The sequence below is a fragment of the Sminthopsis crassicaudata genome, chromosome 2 (assembly GCF_048593235.1).
Source record: "Sminthopsis crassicaudata isolate SCR6 chromosome 2, ASM4859323v1, whole genome shotgun sequence".
NCBI classification, from domain to species: domain Eukaryota; kingdom Metazoa; phylum Chordata; class Mammalia; order Dasyuromorphia; family Dasyuridae; genus Sminthopsis; species Sminthopsis crassicaudata.
The window spans coordinates 319,284,468-319,311,823 of record NC_133618.1 but is presented as its reverse complement, the minus strand read 5'-3'; the positions used below and the strand labels follow the sequence as shown (position 1 = coordinate 319,311,823).

General features: G+C 34.1%; 1 protein-coding gene across 3 annotated transcripts in view; it reads right to left on the bottom strand.

Annotated features, from left to right (window-relative positions):
- The window catches only part of SMOC1 (SPARC related modular calcium binding 1), a 181,062-nt gene that overhangs the window by 72,727 nt on the left and 80,979 nt on the right, over positions 1 to 27,356 (bottom strand). For all 3 annotated transcript variants that reach the window (XM_074290151.1, XM_074290149.1, XM_074290150.1), the window contains exons 2-3: positions 20,631 to 20,796; positions 15,979 to 16,091 (exon numbers count right to left, since the gene is read on the bottom strand). In XM_074290151.1, coding sequence (XP_074146252.1) covers positions 15,979 to 16,091; positions 20,631 to 20,796 — 279 coding nt within the window. The remainder of the gene's footprint in view (positions 1 to 15,978; positions 16,092 to 20,630; positions 20,797 to 27,356) is intronic.

Below are 27,356 nucleotides of genomic sequence, written 5' to 3'. Positions count from 1 at the left end.
TATTGAAAATTATATTATACTGAAAACCATAGTTCAGGGGACATGATCAGATGAAAGGTCTATCTAAGTCTGTAGAGTGAAAAACTAGTGTATTAAAGTTAAAGTTCTGGGAAGGAAGTAAGGCTAGTATTTGCACTTCATCTTACTAGCTGCATGAATACAGAAAAGTTAAAATCCCAGGCTTCTTATCTGTAAAGGGAGAGGGGGGAATGACCTGTTGTATCTACTTCATAAAGCTGATATAGGATTCAAATGAAATCAAGTGTACAAAGAAGTTTATAAACTTTTAAAAAGAATTATGTAAATCCCAGTTAGACTACATGTACTGAGAAATCTCTTTCTATTCAAAGAATCTCTGATTCTCCATATAAACTATTGTATAAAACCCCTTTCCAGGCATGGGAGAAGTCTGGAAGCACACATGCTCAAATTCAACATTCTTACTCTTGGATTTTGCTGCTAAACAGAAAAACTACTGTTAGATTGGATTACGATAGCACAGTTGAAAAGTAATGAGAGATTGATTCCCAATCCAATAAGGAGAGAGATGGAGGGAGATAGAGAAGGAGTGGAGACAGAGAAAGGGAGGAAGGAAAAGAGAAAAGAAGGGGAAGGAAAAGGAGAAGAGAAGAGAGGAAAGACAGAGACAAAGAGACAGACAGAGATAGACAGTCAAACACAGAGAGACACAGAGACAGAAAGAGAAGAGAGAGAGAGAGAGAGAGAGAGAGAGAGAGAGAGAGAGAGACAGAGAGACAGAGAGACAGAGAGACAGAGAGACAGAGACAGAGAGATTTAGAGACAGAGAGAGATACAAAAAGAGACAGACACAAACCATACAGAATGTTTACCATTTTCTTTAGACTAAGTACAAATAAAATTCACACATTTTATAGCATGTAGGTATACAGAGTCACTCCAAAGCAGAATGCCTTAGGCAAAGAATGAAACTGAAGTAAACCTGGATCAGACCAAATTCAAAGAGCTGGTGGAATTATTCAAGTGAATTTATTTTTCCATGAACATTGCCTTTAAACAGGCACAGAATTAAACTTTAAAAGCTTGATACTTTTTAAAAAGTGATTTTAAAATTTGTTGTTTCTGTGAAAAAGAGAATATATCTGAGAATGGATAATCTATTTGGAGTTTTAATTTTGTTGTTATTTTTTGTTTGTAAAAAAAACTGATGGAAAGAAGCTTTTACCTAAAAGATACCACAAATAAAAATTGGTATTTACTTAGCTCATGAAAGCAGAAACTTTACACACATCATTGAAGCTTCACAAGAACTTGCCACAAAAATAAAGTCAGATTTAAATACTTGGAAAGACATTCAGTGCTCTTGGATAGGCCGAGCGAATATAATTAAGATGACAATATTCCCTAAACTAATCTATTTATTTAGTGCTATACCAATCAGACCCCCAAGAAACTATTTTAATGACCTAGAAAAAATAACAACAGAATTCATATGGAACAACAAAAGGTCAAGAATTTCAAGGGAGGTAATGAAAAAAAATTTAATGAAGGTGGTCTAGCTGTACCTGATCTAGAACTATATTATAAAGCAACAGTCACCAAAACCATTTGGTATTGGTTAAGAAATTAGGCTAGTTGATCAGTGGAATACGTTAGGTTCACAGGGCAAGATAATGAATAAAAATAGTAATCTAGTGTTTGACAAACCCAAAGATCCCAACTTTTGGGATAAGAATTCATTATTTGACAAAAACTGCTGGGAAAACTGGAAATTAGTATGGCAGAAACTAGGCATGGACCCACATTTAACACCACATACTAAGATAAGATCAAAATGGGTCCAAGATTTAGGCATAAAGAATGAGATCATAAATAAATTAGAGGATCATAGGATAGTCTACCTCTCAGACTTGTGGAGGAGGAAGGAATTTGTGTCCAAAGGAGAACTAGAGATCATTATTGATCACAAAATAGAAAATTTTAATTACATCAAATTAAAAAGTTTCTACACAAATAAAACTAATGCAAACAAGATTAGAAGGGAAGTAACAAATTGGGAAAACATTTTTACAGTTAAAGGTTCTGATAAAGGCCTCATCTCCAAAATATATAGAGAATTAACTTTAATTTAAAGAAATCAAGCCATTCTCCAATTGAAAAATGATCAAAGAACAAGAACTTTTGATATAGCAATTATTGGCATTATTATTTCCATTGGAGAAATGAGGAAACTGAGTCTGACAGCAATTGTATAACTTTCCCAGTTTCACATCACCAGTAAACATCTGAGAGAAGAATTAAACTCAAATCTTCCTAGTACAACATTAAGCATTCTATGATCAAAGGATATGAACAGACAATTTTCAGATGATGAAATTAAAACTATTTCCATTCATATGAAAGAGTGTTCCAAATCACTATTGATCAGAGAAATGCAAATTAAGACAACTCTGAGATATCACTACACACCTGTCAGATTGGCTAAGATGACAGGAAAAGATAATGATGAATGTTGGAGGGGCTGTGGGAAAACTGGGACACTGATGCATTGATGGTGAAGTTGTGAAAGAATCTAACCATTCTGGAGAGCAATCTGGAATTATGCCCCAAAAATTATCAAAATGTGCATACCCTTTGACCCAGCAGTGCTACTACTGGGCTTATATCCCAAGGAAATACTAAAGAAGGGAAAGGGACTTGTATGTGCCAAAATGTTTATGGCAGCCTTTTTTGTAGTGGCTAGAAACTAGAAAATGAACGGATGTCCATCAATTGGACAATGATTGGGTAAATTATGGTATATGAATGTTATGGAATATTATTGTTCTGTAAGAAATGACCAACAGGAGGAATACAGAGAGGCTTGGAGAGACTTATATCAACTGATGCTGAGTGAAACGAGAAGAACTAGGAGATCATTATATACTTCAACAATGATACTGTATGAGAATGTATTCTGATGGAAGTGGATATCTTCAACATAGAGAAGAGCTAATCCAATTCCAATTGATCAATGATGGATAGAATCAGCTACACCCAGAAAAGGAACACTGGGAAATGAGTGTAAACTGTGAGCATTTTTTTTGTTTTTTTTGTTTTTTTGTTTTTGTTTTTTTGTTTTTCTTTGCAGGTTATTTTTACCTTCCGAATACAATTCTTCCTTTGCAACAACAACAAAATTCGGTTCTGCACATATATATTGTACCAAGCATATACTATAAGATATTTAATATGTATGGGAATGCCTGCCATCTAGGGGAGGGGGTGGAGGGAAGGAGGGGAAAATTTTGGAACAGAAGGAAGTACAAGGGATAATGTTGTGTAAAAAAAAAATTACCTATGCATATGTACTGTCAAAAAAAAGTTATAATTATAAAATTAATTTTAAAAATACTCAAGCTCATGAGGCCTTAATTTACTTATCTATAAAATAAGATTGGAGTATATATCCTTTGGAGGTCCAGTGCTATATCTTAAAATAAACAATTGCTTCTCTCTTACAACTAAAGAAAACTCCCCATAATTAAATAATTTTGTTCTGAATTTTTGTCTGGCTAAATAATGAATGCTATTATTAATTTTATTAATAATAAGTTATTACTACTTTAACAGCATTGTTTTGGGTCATTTTGGTTTGCAGTTAATGACACTATACATAATAAAGCTGAGAAGCCAAATGACAAAAAAAAAAACAAAAAAAAAAAAAAACAAGGACTCTGACTGATCCTCACTCTGACTGATCTTGATGCCTTCCGGAGAACTAGTCCGGACATTACAAGAAAACATAAGAATAATCAGATTACCGGAAAGCTATGATTTTATTTTATTTAAATTTTTATTATAGCTTTTTATTTACAAAATATATGCATGGGTAATTTTTCAGCATTGATAGTTGCAAAACCTTTTGTTCAAATTTTTCCCCTCCTTTGAAAGCTATGATCTTAAAAAGAATCTTGATATATAAAAAAAAAGAAAGAAAATTGTCCTAAGTGTTAGAATTAAGAGGGGAAAGTAGAAATAGAAAAAAAAAAATCCACTCTTCACTACCTGAAAGAGATCCTATAAGGAAAACTTACAGGAACTTCATAGCCAAATTCTGAAATCTCCAGATCAGGGAGAAAATATTCCAAGCAACAAGAAAAAAATTAAAATATGGAAGAACCATAATTAGAATCACACAAGACCTAACAGCTATATTATAAGGGCATGAATCTTAAAACATTATATATTGAAGAGCAAGCCTTGAAAAAGGCTTGTGGCCAAAGATATTATGCCCAGCTAAGTTAAGCAAAATCCTGAAAAAAAAAGGAATGGCTATCCAATGAATTTCTAGACTTTGAGATTGTGAAAAGATCTAAACAACAAAGGCTAATCACATAGGACAAACTTTTCATGTTTTATACATGGAAATTTAAACCATAGGTTTAATATTGTCATTAGTAATTGTTGAGTAGCCCCAAAGAAAGACTGGGGTAAAATTGAATATTAGGCAATTCTAAAAAGAAAACCATGTAGGAAAAGGTAAAAGAGTAATTATTTTATGTTAATGAGGTGTGAGAGGAAGAACTGACACAGAGGAATTAGATGGGGGGAAAAGGCTATTAGTTCTGGAACCTATTCTCATAAAGAATGGATTAAAGAAAGAACAATACATACATACATATATATGTGTAATCTAGAAGAGTATAAAAAATCTTCTAAATTCAGAAAGAAATAAGAAGGTAAGGAGATAGGGTGAAGGGAGAAGATAAGGAAAGAATTTTTCAAAGAAACCTTATTTACATCAGATTTGAGTTAAAGAGAGAACAATATATACATTTAGAAGGGAATAAAATCTTCTGAATTTATATAGAAACAAGAATGTGAGGAAATAGGAGAAGGCCGTATAGAAAGATCTTAGATTGATGGGAATGGAATAAGTGGCATAGGGAGGGAAAAGGTAGGAGGAAAGGATAAGGAGAGATCTTTGGAGAGAAGGTAGGTTAAGAAATAGGAAGGCAACATAGTGGGTAGGTAAAGCAAAGGAGTCAGGAGAGATAGGAAACAAGATATATACAATCATAATAAATATTAGGAATACAATTTATTAGGTTAAAAAAGCAGAGGTAGTAATCATTGATCTTAAAGTTAAAGCTAAATACATTTAATTAAAAGAGAATAGGGAAACTATATCATACGTAGTATTAATCAATAGTGTTTTATACTGAGCAATATAGATTTGAATATTCCTTTAGTGTAGGAAATAATGAGTTCATGGATTTAGAAAAATATGGAAAGGCTTAGATTTATGAAGGAAGATATATTCCACCTTCAGAGAAATAGAAGACAAACAAACATAATATGATCTTACAAAAATGTATATGAATATATATATATATGATTATAGTTATATATGTTAGTTTGTGGATGCCTGTCTATATGTTTATGTTTGCATATGTATATATGTATGCATATATAAATATATTTCTGCTCAATTACAGCCTTTTTGAGGAAGGAAAGAAAGGAGGGAGAAAAATAATAAAGCAAAAAATGAACATAAGAGAACAAAACAACGAGGAAGCAAAGAGAAGATTGACAGCTCTGAATATAAATTGTGGTATTTATTATATAAGCTTTATTGAAATGGAAATTTATTGTTTTATAATTTGAATACTCTCCTATGTTCTGCAGTGCACATAGAAAAGTTTTTTCCTCCTGTGGTGTATTTAAACTTTAAATAAAGAAAAAAAAAAAAAAAGAAAGAAAAAGAGGGAAAAAAATGAAAGGTTTAGAGGTCTTAAAATATGATATTCCAGAAGGCAAAAGAGCTAGGACTACAACTCAGAATCAACTACCCAGCAATGTAGCTTCAAACTTTCATAAGGAGCCCAGTATTGAATAAAAAAAATTGATTTCTAATACCAAGACTCAAGGGAATCCTAAAAAAATAAAAAAAGGAAAAGAAAACATAAAGGATTCAGTGGAGCTAAACTGTTTACATATCTACATGGAAATATATTTGTCATTTTAAAAAAGTATAACACTAGTAGTATAATTAGAAAGAATATACTTAGATGGTATGGGTATAAGGTGAATTTGAGAGAATGACATAAAATATAATTAAAGGATGAAAAAGAAGAGTACACTAGGTGCAAAAGGAAGGGAGAGGTAGGACAGAATAAATTATTTCATGTAAAGAGGTATGAAAAATCTATTACTGTGCAGGGAAAGATGGAAGAGTGGACAATGGATATAGCTTGAATCACATTCTTATTAACATTGGCTCAAAAAGGGAATAATATAGATAATCAGTTGAATGATGAGATCTGACAGGGAAGTAGGAGAGAAAAAGATTAAGTAAAAGGGAGGGAAAGACTGACAGGAAAGAAGACAGATTGGTAGAGGTGATAGATAAAAGCAAAACACTATTGAAGAGGGAAAGCATGAAAGGATAGAGAAAGTACAAACAGGAGGAAAAATATGCTGAATACACAGTAATCATAACTGTGAATCTGAATGGGATGAACTCTCCCACAAAATGGAAGCAGATAGCATATAGATCAAAAGCAAGAGTCTCACAGTATGTTGTTTTAAGAAAAACACTTGAGGTAGAGAGAGACATATAAAGAGTAAAAGTAAGAGGTTGAGGCAGAATCTATTTATGTTCCAGATGAAGTCCAAATCAATCAAGATTAGAAGGAAAGCAAGAAGCTGGAAAATGATCTTTAGAGTAAGAGTATCTGATATAAATTTCATTTCTCAAATATATAGAGAATTGAGTCAAATTTATAAGAATATAAGACATTTCCCAATGGATAAATGGTCAAAGGATATGAACAGGCAGTTTTCAGAGGATGAAATCAAAGCTGTAGGCATATGAAGAAGAGCTCTAAGTCACTTTTAATTAGAAAAATGCAAATTAACACAATTCAGATGTATCACCTTACATTTATATACATTTATATAATCTTACCTAATCTAGTAATATGACAAAAAAAGGAAATAAAAAATGTTAGTGAGAATATTGAGAAATTGGGACACTAATGCACTGTTGGCAGAGTTATGAACTAATCCAACTATTCTAGAGAGAAATTTGGAACTATACCCAAAAGGCAACCAAACTGTGCATACCCTCTATACTGCAAAAAAAAAAAAATCAACAAAAGTAAAAAGAACCTTTGTGTGCACAAATATTTATAAGAAGCCTTTTTCATGGTGGCAAAATATTGGAAACTGAGGGAATGCCCATCGAGGAAATAGAAATAGATAACTTCCAAGCCTTAAATCTTTCATCCTTATTTTCCTACATTCCTTTGAGAATTCAATGTTTCTAGTAACTCCCAGAACAAAGATTCTTAATCTGGAATCTGTAGATTGTTTGTTTTTTAATTTTGGTGATTAAAATTTCAACATGGTTTCAAATTCAATGTGGAGTTTCAACTTCAATATAGTTTTCTTTATAATCTTAATAGACACCAATGGAATTTGAAGGTCACATTGATCTTAGGTTTCTTGTATAGGCTTTATATATGTTTATGTAGTCAGCAAATAAACTTGGGGCAAGTCAATATACCCATCTCTGGGACAGGGATGGGAGCATCTGATTTTGAGCTATGAAGAATATTAGGTAATGTGCTTACTTTGAAACTTCTACTATGTACACCATACATTCTAATATAGAACTTTATCACAAGAGAATGAATATTATAGAGCAATGTCTCTAAAGTGTATTGTTATTGAAATATCAAGTACAATGTTAGGAAGAAGGAGATAGCAGCATATTAAAAAGATAACACACAAGTTGGATTTGTGAATTCAGGGCTGATTCAATATTAGGAAAGTTATAAATGATAGACTTTATTAACAACAAAAGTAATAAAATATATAATTATCCCAATAAGTACAGCAAAGTTGTTTGTTTTATATAAAAACAAAACAAAACAAAACTAGAAAGCATAGAAACTAATGGACCTTTTCTTAATATGGCAAATAGTATCTATGACCGTTATCATAATTTATAATACAGAAATATTACAGGCTTTTCTAATAAGATTGGGGGTAGAGCAAGTTACCCATTGTCACTATTATTTGATACAGTTCTGAAAATACTAGATATAGCAATAAGATAAAAAATAATTAAGAGAAATAAGCATAAGTAAAGAAAAAAAATTATCACTTTTGCAGGTGACATGGTTTACTTGTGGAATCCCAGAGAGTCATCTAAGATCAATGAAATTATTGTTTCTGTTAAAAGGAGCAGGATATGAAGGAAAACCCAAATAAATCATTAGCCTTTTTATATATTAAAACAAAAGAGAGGGAAAATCCCATTCAAAATTACTACAGAATTGAATATCTAGGATTCACATTAAGGAATGCTTAAATTTTAAAGAATATGTTTGTTCATGGTAGGGCAACCTAATGTACAAGAGTGACAATGCTACCTAAATTAGCTTATAGATTCAATGGCTAAACAAATTATGAAAGTAATAAAATATCATTGTGATCAAAGAAATGATGAAAGAGATAGATTCAGAGAAGCCTAGAAAAACATTTATGAACAGAAACAAAATGAATTTTATGGAACAAGAAGTATTTATACAATGACCACAACATTATAAAAATTTGTCCTAATAGTTGCTGAATGAGAACACCTTTCAAGGCATGAACATTGCAACAATTGTTTCAATATTACAAATTTATTTTGTTTGATTAAAAATTCATTACAAAGGAGGCCTTTCATTTAGGAGCAAGGATGGGGAGAATTAAGGGAATAGGGATAGTGGGAGGGAAAGGAGTAAAAAGAACATCAAAGAAACATTTAAAAATAGAGATAGAATGCCATAGAAGAATTATGAGAGGATCATAAATAGATAGTACTGGAACTTCCACATCATATACAATGTGTGTGTGTGTATATATACACACATATATATGTATTTAAATTGTATAGAGTGGATATTTCAAGTACTATCTCTGTTAGTAGGACAATTCTGTCCTTTGTATATAGAAATGTTCATACAATGATGATTTTTTCAGCTTATAGTTAAAAAAAAAAAAGATTTGATAGCAGCATAGCAATTCCTTCCCAAGGGCTAAAAAATCATCTTTCACAAATGGTGTTGTCCCTGGAGGGGCCAGAAAAAGAGGGTGGTGAAATGACATCAATCTTAAAGTAGAACAAATCTTATCTTAATGCTAAAATTTGGGGATTTCTTCCTTAGTTACAAAAAAGCAGCTTCTTGCCCAACAGTGAAACAATTTACTATTTATCCATCCCTCCAAATAATAGACAAGCATGCGTGTTTAACAGTGTGATTGTTTGGCGTTTTTTTTTTTTTTTTTTTAAGTGAACACTGTACATTATGTAGGGAGCCCCAAGCAGGGGTAGCAGCCACAACCACACACAGAAACTGCTTTGTCTCTTGTGCCCAAAGGAGCCTGATATGCACAGACACACTCAAAACACTCAGACACATGCAGAGAGTAATCTTAGGAAGAAGAATTAGGGTTACGTTCACCTTCTTTACCTGACTAGAACTTAGTTTTTTGTTTTGCTACATTTTCATAACAGTATAATAAAAATGCCAATTATGCACAATTTGCTATTCCTTTCAAATATACAACAGAATAATCATGTAATTTTCCCCTCCTCCTACCTTCTCTTTTTGTGTTTCCATTTTCTAGTACAGCACTATGCTTGAAAAATGTTTACTGAATTTAATCACAATTTTCCCCCAGGTATGTTCTTTCCACATCAAGAAAGACATAGAATAGTAAACCAAATCTTGCTTTTCAAAGTCCATTTTAAAAATGCCAATAACATACCAGACAACCTGTTTGGCACTGAGAATGTGAAGAAGCAAATCAGATTTTTGTCTCTGAGGTACTTTGCACTAATTATAGTCAAGTTTGGGGGATTTATAGTTAGTTTTGTCATCTTTTGATTTTCAAAATTTCTCTTATTTAATTTCTTAGATTAAATTAATGAGTACAATCATTCTCATCCAAGGAAGCTCATTGCTAATGATTAATCAGCATAATTAGTAATATTAATACGTAGTATAAGACATAAGTATATAATTTTAAGGCATATAAACCAATTTACATGCATTTTTCAATTTGATTATCATAATACCCTTGGGGAGGTAGGCACTTAGGTATCATCTCAAATGAGGAAAGAGCTTCTAAAAAATTACTTTGACCTACCCATGGTAATTCAAGTAAACTCAAGTAAATAAAGACATATTTCAACCTCATGTGCTATGGCTTGTTCCCATCAGTTCCTGAGAGATGATTATTAAATTTTCACTCTGAGTGTTTGCACCTTGGAAATCACTCAAGGTTACAAATTAGGGCTTGATTTATTGCTTTATTAATTGCCTATATTTAAGAAGGCCATGGAGAGAATATTAATATTATATTATAATATTATAATATTAATATAATACATTAAACCTGAAGATGTGCCATATATATTTCCCTGCCCAGAGTCACTTGCTAAACACTTAACCAAATACTTCTGTTTTTACCTAACTAAAAATCCAGTGTTTATTCTGTTCATTCATTTTACCAAGTGTTTATAAAATTTAATTTTAAAATTAAAATACTATTAGCAAATAATAAATATGAATATAATAAATAAGTAGTATATAATAAATATGAATGGGAATATATAATAAATATAAATATGAAGAAGCTGTCAGAATCATATTTATCAACTTTCCAGAAAAAAAAAAGCTACTTACTAAAGGATAGAGCTTTGAAGAGACAAATAAATAAATATGTTCATATACATATGTATGTATACATTTACATAGATATACTTTTTTCACACATACACAGAGACAGAGACAGATGTACAAGTATATATAAAATCTTAAATTATTTTCCTTTAGGGGAAATTCACACCAAAAGCAAATACAGAACACAAAAAATATTTAGAGGTGATGATAATAACAAATAGCAAAACAGGGTTAAGTTATTTGCCCAGGATCACATAGTAAGTAAGTATCTGAGACCATATTTGAACTCAGGAAGATGAGTTTTCCTGACTCTAGGCTATACTCTCTATCCACTGCATCACCTAGCTGCCCAAGGATTTATTAAAAGTTTACTATAAGCAAGGCTGCATGTTAGGTCTGAGAATATACAGATAAAAGAGAAATACTTCCTGGCTTCCAAGGACATATATATAGCTGTATACAAAATAGATTCAAGGTGATTGAAGTAGGGAGATGAGAGAAAGGAGAAAGGGAGAACTTTAGTCACTTTACTTCTTTCATATATCAATTTCCTCGTCTATAGAATAAAAAGGTTATACTATGTGATTTTCAGAGGACCATTCTAATTCTTCCAAGGTGCTTTGGAGGTTTGGCTTATGATTGAGTTTTTTCATATAAAATATATTGAGTTTTTTACATAAAGTAAAAAAAAAAAAAAAAACCAAAACAAATGGCCACTTAAGTGTCTATCTATATATACATATACACATACACACACATACATATGTACATACACATAGGTATCCCTGCTGGCCATACATTGACTTAGAAAACCACATATTAAGAAAATCTATGTTTTATTGTATTTTTACTTATTTTGTTAGATATTTCCCAATTTTGTTTTAATTTGGTCCATATGGCATTCAGTAATCTTGAAGGCCATGTGCAGGCCTCAGGTGATGTGTTTGACACCACGGGTGTAGAGGTTGACCTTTTGGTCAGGTCTGGAATGAACCAGACAATCCTTCCAACTCTGATCCTTTGCATGAGCAGAGTACATGCAGCTTCCTAACATTTTGTAACTTTTGGATTTGGAATGCATTTTTCCACTAAAGTAACTAATTAGTATATAGTAATTTTTTAAATGACATTTATTAGCCAAGTACCACCTTTACTGACTTATATCGGCTGTTTTTTTCATGTTTTATCTGCACAATTAGATTATTAACTCCTCGAGGGCAGGGTCTGTGATTCATTTGATCTCTTATGATAGTAATACAGTGCGTTGTATACAGAAGGCATGCGTCAATTTGTTCATTAATTCATATTATGGACGGGGAAAAGAGCAGTTATCAGTCAAAGAATTACATCAAAACTATAGTCATCTTATGGTCTTGCACACGTTTTCTCAGGTATCAGAATAACTATTCTTCCAGTGATAACTGAGGTTTGAAGTAGCTTGCATGAATCGAGGGTTTGGCTATTTATTTTCTGTGTGATCTCAGGCAGGTCATTTAACTTTATGGGACCTCATTTTCTTAATTATAAAATGAGATGACCTCTGAGGTACTTTAAAGCTCTAAATCAAGGATTCTATAATTGTGAAAATACCATTTAATTTGTGTAGTATAGATAGAATAATCTATGGACAAAGCACAGGAACAACTAACTGAGACATTTGGGTTTTAACATGTTAGATTTTCATTCATTCATTCCAAATTTACAAAATGCCTTTTCACCTAGGGCAGTGTTTTAATTAAATGAGTTGGGTATGATATCTATCCACCAGAAGTGTAGCAACTAGTAAAGGAAAAGAATGAAAAGTATACAGAAATAAGTATAATATATAAGTGGCTCAAGAAAGATTCAAGTACTGTCTATATTAACATGCTATATTAGACACACTAAAGAAAAAAATAACAGGAACAAAATACAAGACAATAGAGTATATGATCTGTTCAAACAAGACTTCCATACTATATTGCTCTGCCACTAAGGAACATTGTGAAGCACAAGTCTTTAGACAAGGATGGGAAAATTCACAAACAAGAGGAGGCAGTACATATATCATTCTCTCTTTAAGTACAGAGTGGGGTGGAGATGAAGGCAAGGGAGAAGTGATAGGTACATGTGGTCCTGGCTCCTGCAGGAATTCCATTAAAGCCAAATAACACTCAAAAGTCCTAAACAATGCTAGGCAAATCATATCCATCTGGGGTCCTTTCATTTCCTCAAAAACAAAGTAAAAGCATTTCTATTGTATAGTAATTCACATAACTGTAACATAATTGCTAACACTAGGTAACTTCAAGTATCTTGTATCAGATCTATCTACAGCTTCTCTAAGTCAAATTCAGACTCAGTAGCAATTCTCTATTAATGTCAAATATTTCCCCTGCAGGGAGAGAAAAACTAGGATAAAACATTTATCTCCCATAAACTCTACAACTCCTTATAGATATTAATTCTTATAGTCCTGAAGAAACTTGTTGCCTATGGGTATTACTTTTCAAAAAGGGAAGAAAACCAAACATACAGACACACAAAGAAAAGAAGTTAGTGGAATAAATTGGGGGTGGAAGGAGAGACAAGTCTCAAAGGACTCAGCAGCCATCAACATAATTGAAGCAACACGAGAAAAGACAGCCTCATTTCAAAAAGTTATTGCAATGTCTTTGATCAAGGGAAAAAGCAAATCCATTCCCATCACTTTAGCTGAAATGGGCCTTCAATCTAGCTGTCTGTCTGCCCACCAGGGTAATCAAACATTACTGATTGAACAGCACATGGTAGTACTTAGAATGTCAAATGAAAGAGACAGCTCTAAGCCATTTTTTCTGCCACCACCTGGGTCTGCCTCAAACTTTTTTTGCCTTCACATTTAACATTTCAGTTCCCACCTATTTTGAACTGATGCCTTTTATAGCAAACCACTGTCTTGTTGAGCTTTACTCACCCAAAGTAAAAGCACACAGACACATTATAGCAAAAACTTTGCTCCAAGGAGCTCAAGGCCCAAATGGACTATAAGCTTAGTGAGGGCAGAGCCCATATCTTAAGTAAACTTTGTGTTTTCCCCAGTACAGTTATCTGTACACTTATTATATGTCTATTGATCTTATTGCTTAGTTGTGTCTGAACTCATTTAGGGTTTTCTTAGAAAAGATAATAAAGTGGTTTCCTATTTATTTCTCCAGCTCATTTTACATATGAACAGAGTTAAGTGATTTGCCCAGAGTCACACAACTACTGAGAATCTAAGGCCCAATTTGAATTCAGGTCCTCCTAATCCCAAGGCCTGGTATTCTATCACTAAACCACCTAGATTTTCTAACAAGACAATTTTTGGAAAGATGTTTGTTTAAAGTTTCATTGGTTTCTCTTAAAAAAAATACTACAGGTATTTCCTAATACCTCCTCCAACCCACATAAAACTCTCTTTTGTAACAGAAGAAAAAAATCAGGAAAATTAACCCACACCAACAATCATAACTATCACAGCATGCAACATTCAGCACTCATAGGAAAAGTATTTCATTATCAGGTCCCTGGAACCAATTTTAAGCCCTACTTTTAATCAGAGCTTTTGTTGTCTTTTATTATTGCTTTCATTTATATTGTAGTTGTTTATATAGTTATACTCAATCTGCTTTCATTGCTTTACATCTGTTCACACTAATTTTTTGAAAGACATTTTCCTGAGTCCATGCTCTATCCACTGAGCCACTTAGCTTCCCTACAAATATGTTTCTATAAATGTGAGTGGAGAGAGGAGTATAACAAGTGTGTTTATATGTACCTCACATATTAACTGAATCTTGGTGATATTGCAGAGTCTGTTAATTAAAGTTCACAAATATTTTAGACCTCAGTCTGGCAAGTCACATATGAAAAACAAAGTTGATAATGAATACCTATCATTGATGATGACATGCAAATTGAAAGACATTTTATCAAGATTATTAATCATTTTCTACATCTTAGACAGATAATGCAGATGGACAATGTGCTGGATCCACAACCCAACAGGAGGTTTCTAGAATGAATTTGGAAAATAGCATGGTGCTTTCAAAATCTATAAGTACCTCTTTGAGGGGGAAACCCCACTCATTTTTTGCACATTCATATTTTTCTAGTGATATTATGAATCATATGATATTATAGTCTCCAAATAATCAGAACTTCAGATCAACCAAAGGGAAATAGAAAAATACAGAGAGCGTACAATGATACTAAATCAAATTATAAACAATAAATTCCCTGCAAAAAGCATCATAAAAGATATCAAAGAGATACATGTCTGGGAAAAAGAGGAGGACAAATTATAAACTAACCATCAATGAACCATTGAAATAATAAAGAAGAGAACTAGCATAAAGTACTGTATGAAGTCCTTAGGTGAGAATGGGAACCAATGTCATTATTTGCAGAGAAGAAACTTACTTACATTACATTACTTACAGAGGAAAAATTGGCCTTGCCTAATGCCCCTGATTACTTGCATGAACCTGTGGGGGTCTTGCCACAGAAGGGCACAATACCAGATTCACCCAACTCAATTAGTCTATCCTTATGGCTAATGTTTCTGCTCCAGCTAGGTTCCTTCGTCTGTCAGATAAACCTTTGTGAGGAGGTGAGGCTGGAGACAGTCTAAATGTTTTACCAAGAGAGTATTTAATTGGCGCATACAGCATAATATTTTGTAAATACTCCATGCCAACATCAACATATAATACCTTCATAAATAGCACTAACCAAAGGATTGTTGGAGACTACAACCTGACTCACCCTCCTCCCTTTTCCAGGAAACAAGATTCCTATTGAATTCGAATTGAACAATTTTTTTTTTTATTAAAGAGCTTTGGGTATGGGACAGAGTAGAGTAAGAATTGTACAGGGAGAAGAAAGGGAAGTGAGGAGAAGAAGAGGGTAGTTGAAAGAAAAATTCCATGGAAATTGGCAAAGTATGAGAAAAAACCTCCTTGACAGGAGAAAAATGAAGCTCTGGCATTGAGAGGAGACAGCCAGCAGGGAGGATGGGGAGCAAGAAATCCAGGTTTCCTGGCTCCCCATTTCACGCATCTCTTAAAAATTCCATCGCCAGCTGGCAAAGTACAATAGGAAAGAGGGGAAGAAAGAGGAGACAGGGATGACCAAGACAGCATTGCAGAGAGAAATCACCCAGTGCCTTATAAAATATGAAAAGGAAAAAAAAGTCTGTTCTCTTCTCCATAACACAGAAAACATCTCCCAGTTCAGAAAATGAACCTGTGAAGAGTGATGGTAAAGGGCTTACCTGTGTGAAAGAGCCATCCTCATTACATTCTGGCACAAACACAGCTTCCTGAGGTTTCTTGGCTTGCTCCAAGGCTTGAGCCCTCTCCTGGCGGCACTTGCTTTGGCCAACATCTGAAAGGAGAGTAAGGAGACCACACCTCATTTAAATCAAAAGTACATCAAGACAGGGAGAAAAGTGAATTTGAGGGAACCCACTAAAAAACAGCTACTCAACTAATAAGTTAAACTCCTTAATTAAGACTACTCTGATGACCAACTTCCATCAGAACCAGTATAGGGGAAATATACTACTAGAAATCTTAGAGGGAAATTAATTAATTGAAACATATAGATAAAGGCAGAATAATATAATAGAAAGAACTCTGGATTCTGGTTTAGGTGCTGAGTTCAAATTCTGATTCCAATATTTATTATCTGTATGGCCTTCTCATTAGACCTCAATTACTTCAAATGTAAATTAATAAGGTTGGAGAAGTAATGTCCCTTATAACTCACACATAATGAATCACATAATGGAAGAATCTCTTCCATCAGAACTGTGGCCTTGAATGTATCTGAGAATAGACAGTTGAGGGACAGTTGGAAAAGGAGATAATTTTTTTTAATTTTTATTTTATTTTATAATTATAACATTTTTTTGACAGTATATATGCATGGGTAATTTTTTACAACATTATCCCTTGCACTTACTTCTATTCAGATTTTTTCCCTTCCTCCCCCAACCCCCTCCCCAGATGGCAGGCAGTCTTATATATGTTAAATATATTACAGTATATTCTAGATACAATATATGTGTGTAGAACCGAATTTTTTGTTGCACAGGAAGAATTGGATTCAGAAGGTAAAAATAACAGTTTCCCAGTGTTCCTTTTCTGGATGTAGCTGGTTCTGTCCATCATTAATCAATTGGAATTGGATTAGCTCTTCTCTATGTTGAAGAAATCCACTTCCATCAGCATACATCCTCGTACAGTATCATTGTTGAAGTGTATAATGATCTTCTGGTTCTGCTCGTTTCACTCAGCATCAGTTGATGTAAGTCTCTCCAAGCCTCTCTGTATTCCTTCTGCTGGTCATTTCTTACAGAGCAATAATATTCCATAACCTTCATATACCACAATTTACCCAACCATTCTCCAATTGATGGACATCCATTCATCTTCCAGTTTCTAGCCACTATGAAAAGGGCTGCCACAAACATTTTGGCACATACAGGACCCTTTCCCTTCTTTAGTAGTTCCTTGGGGTATAAGCCCAGTAGTAGTATGTTTGGGTCAAAGGGTATGCACATTTTGATAACTTTTTGGGCATAATTCCAGATTGCTCTCCAGAATGGTTGGATTCTTTCACAACTCCACCAACAATGCATCAGTGTCCCAGTTTTCCCACAGCCCCTCCAACATTCATCGTTATTTGTTCCTGTCATCTTAGCCAATCTGACAGATGTGTAATGATACCTCAGAGTTGTCTTAATTTGCATTTCTCTGATCAATAGTGATTTGGGAAAAGGAGATAATTAAAAAGTGAAAATCTCTCTCCTCCCTTGTTTTCCACACACTCTTCCATCAAAGTTAGAGTGCTTAGTTCCTCTGTGAAATGGTCAATTAAGGCTCAGAGGAATTGAAATAAATTTATATAAGAATATCTATAAATTTATACCCAACTTAAGAAATTAATGCTTTTTTGCATTATCTAAAATTGAGTTTGCATAGTATGAATACTAGACTATAAATCTGATTTCTTGTCCTGGCTCTGCCACTAAGCTAAGTATAGCAAAGGAGAAACATCTCTGGAATCAGAGATCTGCATTTAGGATCCACCTATGGTTGTACCTATGGACTTTGGGCAAGTTACAATTTCTTTGGGTTTCAGTTTCCTTACCTGTTAAATGAGATATTTGGATTAGATAGCCTTTGAGGTTCATTCTTAATTCTATTAAAGTGATGACTCCTGAGTTTGATTTAATCAGTTCTTCCTTTGCAAGTAATAACAAACCCTTCCTCATAGGGCAATGGCTAATAAAATGTGGATACCCATGAAAGTACCTTACCAATTGTAAGTGCCATAAAAATATCGGGCAGAAATTAATAAAATCAAGAGGCAGCATAGCACAGAGAGTAGAAAGTGGGTTTCAGAATTAGGAAGGCCCAGCATGAAGTTCTGCCCTTGATATGCTAACTTTCCCTTACTTATATTATTATTAAAAATCCTAGGAAATTAAGACTCAATTTCAAAGCAGAAATGTGAGTTTCCTTAATAGTAGTTTCCTACCAATGAAGTCACATGTCCAATTCAAAAGTATTTTTAAAAAGGCAATATTGTCGTAGGACTTGTTTTATATACTTAGAGATGGGCCCAGTAGGCAAAAGTCTTAGGGGGTTAGACCACAGGCTAGAACTGGAGCTTTGGCCCAATCAGATCATCTATGGGGCCCAGGATGAGTTAGGGTTTAAATAATAACAACAAAACCCAGCTTCTAACTCCAAAAGCTATATTTATTTTGCTCAGAGTGTCACTTTGGGGTAGCAATTTAAAATGCCTTACTACTGTAGCATAGCTAATCCTGAAAGGCAAGGTGAAAGAGGAGAAGGAAGGAAAAGAGGTCCATGACTAGCTTTTGCATAGCAAGAAATATCTGTAGGACTAGAAAATAAGGGTACTCAGTTTGTATAACCCTTTAAGCGACGTTATCCAGGCCAAATCAAATCACATGAAACAGTTTTCAATTTGATTTCCTTATATGTGGGGGGAAAATGGCTGCTTAAGTTTTCATAAAAGATTTAAGATACTGGAGAGTAGATGGATGATTTTATATATAAATATATATATATATATATATATATATATATATTCATCTTTTAGTATTCGTATTAATAGAGAGAAACAGTGACATAGATATTCCAATAAAACAAATTTTTTTTTTCTGTGCACTAAAAATCAATGGCAATTTAGCATTGGAAAAACATTATAAAGTCACATTTGCTTAGTTCATGTCACAAAGAAGGGCATGCTGGGAAGCATAAAACTATAAGGTGAAATCTAATCTAAGATGAAAATTTCTTCCAGACAACTGAGTTGCCTCTAAGAACTTACTACCTTGAGACCAAATGACCTACTTTTTTTAGTTTCATCTGAAGTTCAATGACTTTACATATAGGAAGCAAAGGATTGATTTTTATTGTCCTTCCAAAATTCAGCCCATTTACAAATGAAGTCTTAGTGTTAAATGAAATCATCGAGATTACATGGTCCAAACTTCTACTGCTAAAATCATCAAACTCAGGGAGGAGTATATTGTGGCAACACTTACATCTTAAGGATCACCAGCATACACCCAGCATATTTCCAAGTCAACAACAAAAAAAAGGCAATGTCATCATCCACCCTGAGTTTCATCTTGTTATTAATATTTAACAAGGAAAAAAAGGCTCATCTTTCCAAAAGACTTGAATTATTCCCAATAACCTCTGAGAAAAAAGTAGCGCCTTTATGGCTTTTACTTGTGTTTCTTATGAAATAGTCCTTAAGCGTTTAAAAGATACTTTTCTCTCAATAATTACAAGCCATTTAATTTATATATCATTATATATGTGATATTTTATATATTTGTAACAACATATTTTAGCCATCTGTAGGATATATATTTGTGTGAGTGTGTGTGTATTTGTATGTGTGGGGTTGATAAAAATATCATACAAATAGTTGAGATCTGTTAAGAACTTGTATTTTACATAACTCAATTAACAAAAAATAAAATATAAGGACAAAAATTCCTTCTCCAAGAGTGACCTTATCAGAAATGGAAAAGGTGCTCATTCCTTCAGAGGAAGAAGTTTTTTCCATTTTGTCCTTCTTCCTTAGATAAAAGTAAAGGAGAGAAAGGAAACAGATGCTAAGTACTTATGTATAAGATTCTGACAAAGAGGACATTGGACTTCTAGGAGACAGTGTTATACAGAGGAAAGAGAACTAGTTTTGGAGTCAGAAAATCTGAATTTAAATCTTGCTTCTGATATCATATCTTTATTTTTTTAGTTGAAAACAAGTCACTTTATTATAAAAATTTTTTGACAGTATATATGCATGAGTAATTTTTTATAACATTATCCCTTGTATTCATTTTTCCAAATTATCCAAATTACCCCCTCCCCCCATCTATTCCCTCCCCTAGATGACAGGCAATCCCATACCTTTTACATGTGTTACAATATAACCTAGATACAATATATGTGTGTAAATACCATTTTCTTGTTGCACAGTAAGTATTAGATTCCGAAGGTGTAAGTAACCTGGGTAGATAGACAGTAGTGATAACAATTTACATTCACTTCCCAGTGTTCCTTTTCTGGGTGTAGTTATTTCTGTCCATCATTGATCAACTGGAAGTGAGTTGGATCTTCTTTATGTTGAAGAAATCCACTTCCATCAGAATATGTCTTCATACAGCATTGAAGTGTACAGCACTGATATCATATCTTTAAAAAATTATTCCTGATGTTCAATTTTCTCATTTGTAAAATAAGAGAGTTGATGAAGTCCCTTCCATCTTTAGACTTACAATCTTTTATGAGCTATAATTCTCTATGAACTTTTGAGCTATGGTTTGTACCTTATCTCACCCCCAGAATATTTAGAGCTATCCACACTTACCTTTACACCTGCCTCGATGTACCACTCCCAAGGCTGCATCCCTGCACTTGGCTCTCTGGTAGTCACACATTGACTCATAGGTTCTGCCATCTGAAGCACAGAGTGGCTTGGGCTGAGACCGAGAGCAGTGAAGGTTGCACTGAGGGTCACGATCACTTATTAGGAACTAGGCAAGAAAAAGAGGAAGAAGAAAAAGAAATTATAATAAATCCATCATATTCAATTTCAGTTTACTCAAGGTGGCAATGGACACAAGAAACAGAACTAGAAAGGACTTTAGATGTTATAACAAATTGATGTTGTTGTTCAATCATTTTAAATCATGCCTAACTCCTTATGACCCCATTTGAAGTTTTCTCAGCAAAGTTACTGGATTGGGGTACCATTTCCTTCTCCAGCTCATTTTACAGATGAGGAAACTGAGATAAACAAGGTGAAGTGACTTGCCTGGGGTCACACAGCTAGTAAGTATCCACGGCTACATTTGAACTCAGGGAGATGAGTGTTCCTAACTCCAGATCCAGGACTCTGTGCAGTATGGCACCACTTTGCTGCCCTAATATAGACACTGAAACCAAGACAAAGTCTAAGAAGTAGAGCCAAGGAAAGAACCCAAGAATTCTCTGTACTTTTTCCTTCTTTCTGATACATCTTCTGTCTTCTTGCTTCCACTAATGGAAAGTTAGGGTCATAAGATAATAGATTCACAGCCAAAAGACACTTTAGAGGCTCTACAAATTAGAAAAATGAGGTCCATATAGAGAAAGTGATTTGTTCATGTCCAACTCTTCATCATCCTATTTGGGGGTTTCTTAGCAAAACTACTGAAGTGCTTGGCTATTTCCTTCTCCAGCTCATTTTGCAGATGAAGAAACTGAGGCAAATTGGGTCACGTAGCAAGTAAATGTTTGAGGCCAGATTTGAACTCGAGTTTTCCTGACTCTAGGCCTACCACTCTATCCAAGGCACTACCTAGCTGTCCCTCACTTAGACTCCAGGTAAGAATTAAACATATACTATAAAATGAAGCCAATGTGTTAATCTTGTTTGATGAATTATATGTATTTTTGTTGTTGTTGTAAAGGAGGGTTATTTGGAAGTAAGGATGGAAAATTGAGAAAGTGACAGCAGTTTTTTAAAAAAGCATCAATAAAACATTTTTAAAAGATATTAATTATCCAGAGAACTGGACCAAAAAAAAATGCTTCTTCTCCTTACTCCCTTCCACCTGGATGAATCCTTATCCTGATGCTCATTGAATTAGAAGGATGTCTCTGAGCATATAAACATTCTCTTCCCTCATCTTTCTAGATAACATGGTTGATGAAGTGCTTGACTTGAAATCAGGGAGAACCAAATTCAAATTCAGCCTCAGGCACTTGCTAGCTATGTGACCCTGGGCAAATCACTTAAAGTTTGAATGTCCTCAGTTTCCTCATTTGTAAAATGGAGATTATAATAGCATTTATCTTCCAGAGTTGGTTTGATGATCAAATGAAATATCTGTGAAATATTAGCTATTATTATGTATTCAAAAGAGAATATAAGATGTAGATGATGAGCAACAGTAGAAATTAATTCCTCCTCATGATTCTAGCTTCTAAATAGCATACAAGACTTTTGAACTTAGTGTCAAGAAGACCCGAATTTCAATCTTTCCTCTTACATTTGCTGGTGTAAGACCTTGAAGAAGTCACCTAAACTCTAAGCCTCAGATTCCTCGTCTGTAAAATGGAAATAAAAATACCTACTTCATAAAGTTGTTGTAAGGATAAAATAGAATAATATATGTAAAGCACTTTGTAAATTTTAAAAAGGATATAAAAGGGTAACTATTATTATTATAGTGGTGTTAGGGGTGTTGTTGCTCATTATTATTAGTCTGGAAAATGAATGTAAATCAACACATGCTATGTTCACTTCTTTTTTCTGTCTTTTTTCCCTCTTTCATGGTCCCTTTTGCTTTGATTTTTCTCTCCCAATATGATTCATAACTCATGTGTATTAGAAGCAAATAAATTTTAAATAGTATTAGTCTGGAATCTCATTGCCTGAGTCAGCATTTACCTAACAATACCTTACTAAGTGTTCTGGGTAAGCCTAGCTTTTCAAGTAGGAGGGGTTTTCACTCATGTAACCAACTCCTGCCTTACAGAGCTTATTTCTGAAACTACCATCTCAATATTCTCTATGCTTTCCACTTTAGGGAGGGTCTTTCCTTGTACTAAGTATTAATGAAGAGTGAGTTGGTAAATATTTAACAATTGGCTCTCCATAAGAAACAATTGGCTCTGACATAAGTTTAATTGGCATTATTAATATTTTACAATCATTTTATTAAATGTGGGAAATCAACAAAACAATAAACCAAGTCCTTGTTTTTAGCATTCACTTATGTCTGAGGTATAAATGCTCAAGATAAAAAGTCAACAATCAGTTGGTTTGAACTGGCTCTAACAAGCCTCTAAACTCACTTGAATACGTTGTTCTGAAGCTTCTGGGATAAGTCCCAAAGCAGCCACTAAACTATTGCTTAGTACTTAGTACTTAGAACCAGGTTTTCAGCATGAATTTCCTCTCCTCTCATTATCTCCTCTGACAATTTAGCCATCCTCTGAGACTAATAATTTCCATCTTTCATAGAGGTAGTGATAGAAGGGGGCAACAAGAATACTGCTGAGTGTGATGGATCAAACTTGGATATTTATTAATTCAGCACAGAATAAAATCTGATTGGAGGCTGATTATTCCTAAGGCATTATTCCATCAAGTTCTCCAAAAAACTAAGGCTGAAATCAAGAAACCCCCTTCCTGCTTGTTTCTTCCACAGTTCTGCTTCTGATGTCTTCCTCAAACCTGGATCTCAGCAGTCCACACTGGGTTGCCAGTAGTCTACAAGAATCGGGCAGTATGGTGTTACCTGGCAAACAGGCAGTGATTTATGTTCTTCTCTCCTCCTATGCTGGAGCCAACCAATGGTTGGAGGGTTGTCAGGGAAATGTGAGTCACTGCTATAATCACCTAAGTATATAAGTCTGACTCTTTCCCACTTTTTTAAAGGTTAGCCTTAAACAAAAAACTCCAAAACCCTTCTTGCCTCTACTCAGTCTCTCTATTGAATTTAACTTTATTTTATTGATGCCTTTTATGTTTACATATAATTCATTTCTGAATATGCCCCTTCTAGCTTTCTACCAGAAGACTATCCTTTAACAAAGATTTTTTTGAAAGGGGAAAAAGAAATGATAGTTCAACAAAAACAGACGTCAACTGTGTCTGACAGCATAAACAATATTCTGTACCCATGGCCCCAATCACGTGAATGAAATTAGGTAAATGCACTTTAGATTCTTCTCCTAAACCAAGTTTACACAACACACACCTTTCTTCCTATTGTTTTTTGCACTTACATTGTTGTATAAACTGGCACATTGTGCCAATATGTGTACTGGTATTACTGATTCTGTTAACTTCATGACATTGCTTCACATAAATTTTCTTACATTTTCCTGAATTCCTTATTTATTTTTTCTTTGACAGAAATGAGATTTCATTACATTCTTGTCCCACAGTTTATTTAATCATTCTTCAGTAAATAGGCATCTATTTTGTTTCCTGATCTTTACCACTTAAAAAAAAAGTCTACAAAGAATATTTTGGAGGAGGCATAGTGAATAGGGAATGTGTGTAAAGCAGACATCTTCCTCAATTCAAATCTCTAAACACCTACTAACTGTTTGGCAAATGGCAAACCACCAGTATCTCCGCCAACAAAACCCCAAATAGGGGTTGTGTCCAAGAAGACTTGGACACAGCAGAAATAATCAAAAAACAACAAAGAATATATGTGAGATGTTTGTGTCTTTGGTATTCTTGGGATGTATGCCTAGAAGTAGTATTTCTAGATATCACTTTTAGGGATATCTCTGGATAGTCCATTTAAGTGACATTTAAGTCAATTTTTTGTTCAACATAATTGTTTTCCAGAATGACTGGACCTGTTTGCAATTCTACCAAAATTAGTTTATCTTCCTCATGTACCCATTCCACCATTATTTAATTTTATTTCATTTATGACAATTTGCTGTCATATTTATGTTATGACTGATTTGTAATAATTTTTCATATGTTTGTTGACAGTTTTAATACTTCTTTTGAGATTTGTAACATGCCTTCCTGGCAAGTTACAATTACTAGTCTGCCTTAGGCCCAACAGAGTACCTTTGACCACTGACCTTTGCAGTGTCAACTCTACCCGGCTCACCTCCTCTGAGGCCTTCAAAGGTCTCTGGCCACAATCTCTTGAATCTATAGTTTAATAACCAGTAGCACACTCAAGAACAGCCTTGTGTAATCTTAAAAGCCTTTATTATACTTACTCATATAATGCCCTGACTTGTCAGCTCCCTAGTGAACACCTCGTCTGAAGACCCATGTGTTCACTACTAAACTCGTTACTTCTCTGGGCTATCCATCCGCTTGACTTGCCTTGGCTACCACAGGCTAGGGAGCCAGGTTAAAGAGAGCGACTGCTGTCTGCAATGGGCTTATAAAGGTCCTGTGAGGTCACACACACAGCCAACCAGCAAGAGAGCTGTCACCCATTACGAAGCTATCTCAATATGGACAGGATCCCACCCACAGGGCAGTCCTATATCCACAGAGAATACTTCTGGGCCACTCTAATTTCCCGTTGCACTGTGGTACCGCCCATTTAAAGGGCCCTTACAATATGTTTATAAATAAATTTTGGAAAAGGTTCTTGCTTTTATATATATTTGTGTTAACTTCCCATATATCTTAGTATTAAGATACTTAACAGCAATATTTGATTTAACAATTCCCCCCCAATCAACAGATTTCCTTCTTATCCAATTACTTTGATTTTGTTGTGTAAAAGCTTTTCAATTTCATATAATTAAAATTTTTCTTTTTCTTTTTTTCTGGTGATGTCCTCCATCCCTTTTTTGTCTTCCCTTACAAATAGTTAAAAATATATCTGCACCTATTTCCCTCCATAAAAAAAAAAAAAAAAAAAAAAAAAAAATGTGATCTCTCAGATTAAATTATATTTGGGATTTGATGAGGAATACATCTGAGGTACTAGTTTAGAACCTTAAGAAACTTTTTTTCCCCTGCAGTTCTTGTTTAATAGAGAATCCTACTCCAAGATTCCGGGAAGGTAGCAGAGTAGGATGATAAATTTTAAGCTCTCCCAATTTCCCCCACAAATTTTGTGCTTTAAAGTGGAAAAAAATCAAAAAGACTTGGGGCAGAAGAGGAATCTTGTTGATACAATCTTAGAAGATCCAGAGAAAGACCCTGGGTGAAGAAACATCCTGGGGCTAGTTGGGTATAGCTGAGCCTCATCATGAACCACAGAAACTTTCACTTGCCAGAAAGCTTGAGGAGTCAGAGGTCTGAGTCCAGGAAGACTGAGGGAACCTTAGCTGATTAGGAATGCCAGGCCCCACTGTGCTGGGGGGATATGGTCCAGGGCAAGAAAGAATCAGCACACCAGTGAGTGTAGAAGAAGTGGGACAGGGACGCTGCTAGCTACTGCCTGGCTTGCTGGATTTTGGGGCTCCTAGTCAGAAGGGAGAGCTAAGATGAAACCAAAGGTATCATTCCTCCACCTCAAGATCAGAGGTGCTTCCACTAATACCTCTTATTTAAAAAGAAATGAACTGGCAAAGAAGAAAGAATGCCACTGTAAAAACATGCTATGCCAACAGGGAAGACTGGGGTTCATCTTTTGATGAGGATACTGAAGTCAAAAAAGCTTCTACCCCAGTGAAATGGCTCCCTGCCCAGAGAGAATTTATAGAACTCAAAAAAAATTAAAAATCAAATGAGAGACATTGAGGAAAAATTAAAATAAAATAAAATAAAATAAAAACCACCCATGAAGATTATGGGGAAAAGTTAACCAATTAGAAAAAGGAGATACAGAGCCTCAAAAAATAACTTTGAAAATTAGAATCAGGAAAAGGGAAGTCAGTGAAGTTATGAGAGACCAAGAAATAACAAAAAAAAAACAAAAAATAGAATGAAGAATGAAAAAAATAGAACAGAATGTGAAACATCATATAAGAAAAATGACAAATCTGGAGAACAGATCAAGAAGAGAAAACATAAGAATAATTGGGCTACTTGAAAGTTGTGAACAAAAAAGAATCTTGACACAATAATGCAAGATATAATCCAAGAATATTGTCCTAGAGTGATAAAATATTAGTATAAATAGAAAAAATCCACTGATCACTACCTTAATAAGATCCTTTGTGGAAAATACATAAGAACAATTTTGCCAAATTTCAAACCTCCAGATCAAAGAGAAAATTTTGCAAGAAACAAGGAAAAAACAAAGCAAATATGCTGGAGCTACGATTAGAATTGTACAGGACTTAAAGTAGCCACAATAAAAAGACTACAGGTCTTGGAATTATATCTACTGTCAATCAAAAGAACTAGATCTGTGGCCAAAAATATCATTTCCAGTAAAATTGTCTATAATATTGAATGAAAAAAAAGGACATTCAACAAACTTGCATGTTTTCAGGACTTTCGCCCAACCAAACCTGAATTCAATAGAAAATTTAGCCAATATCAAAGATCAGTTTCAAGGAACTCAACATGGACAAATTGTTTATGGGTTTTTTACATAGGAAATGTATGCCATATGTTTAAGATTGATACCAGCAATAGAATAGCTCAAAAGAAAGA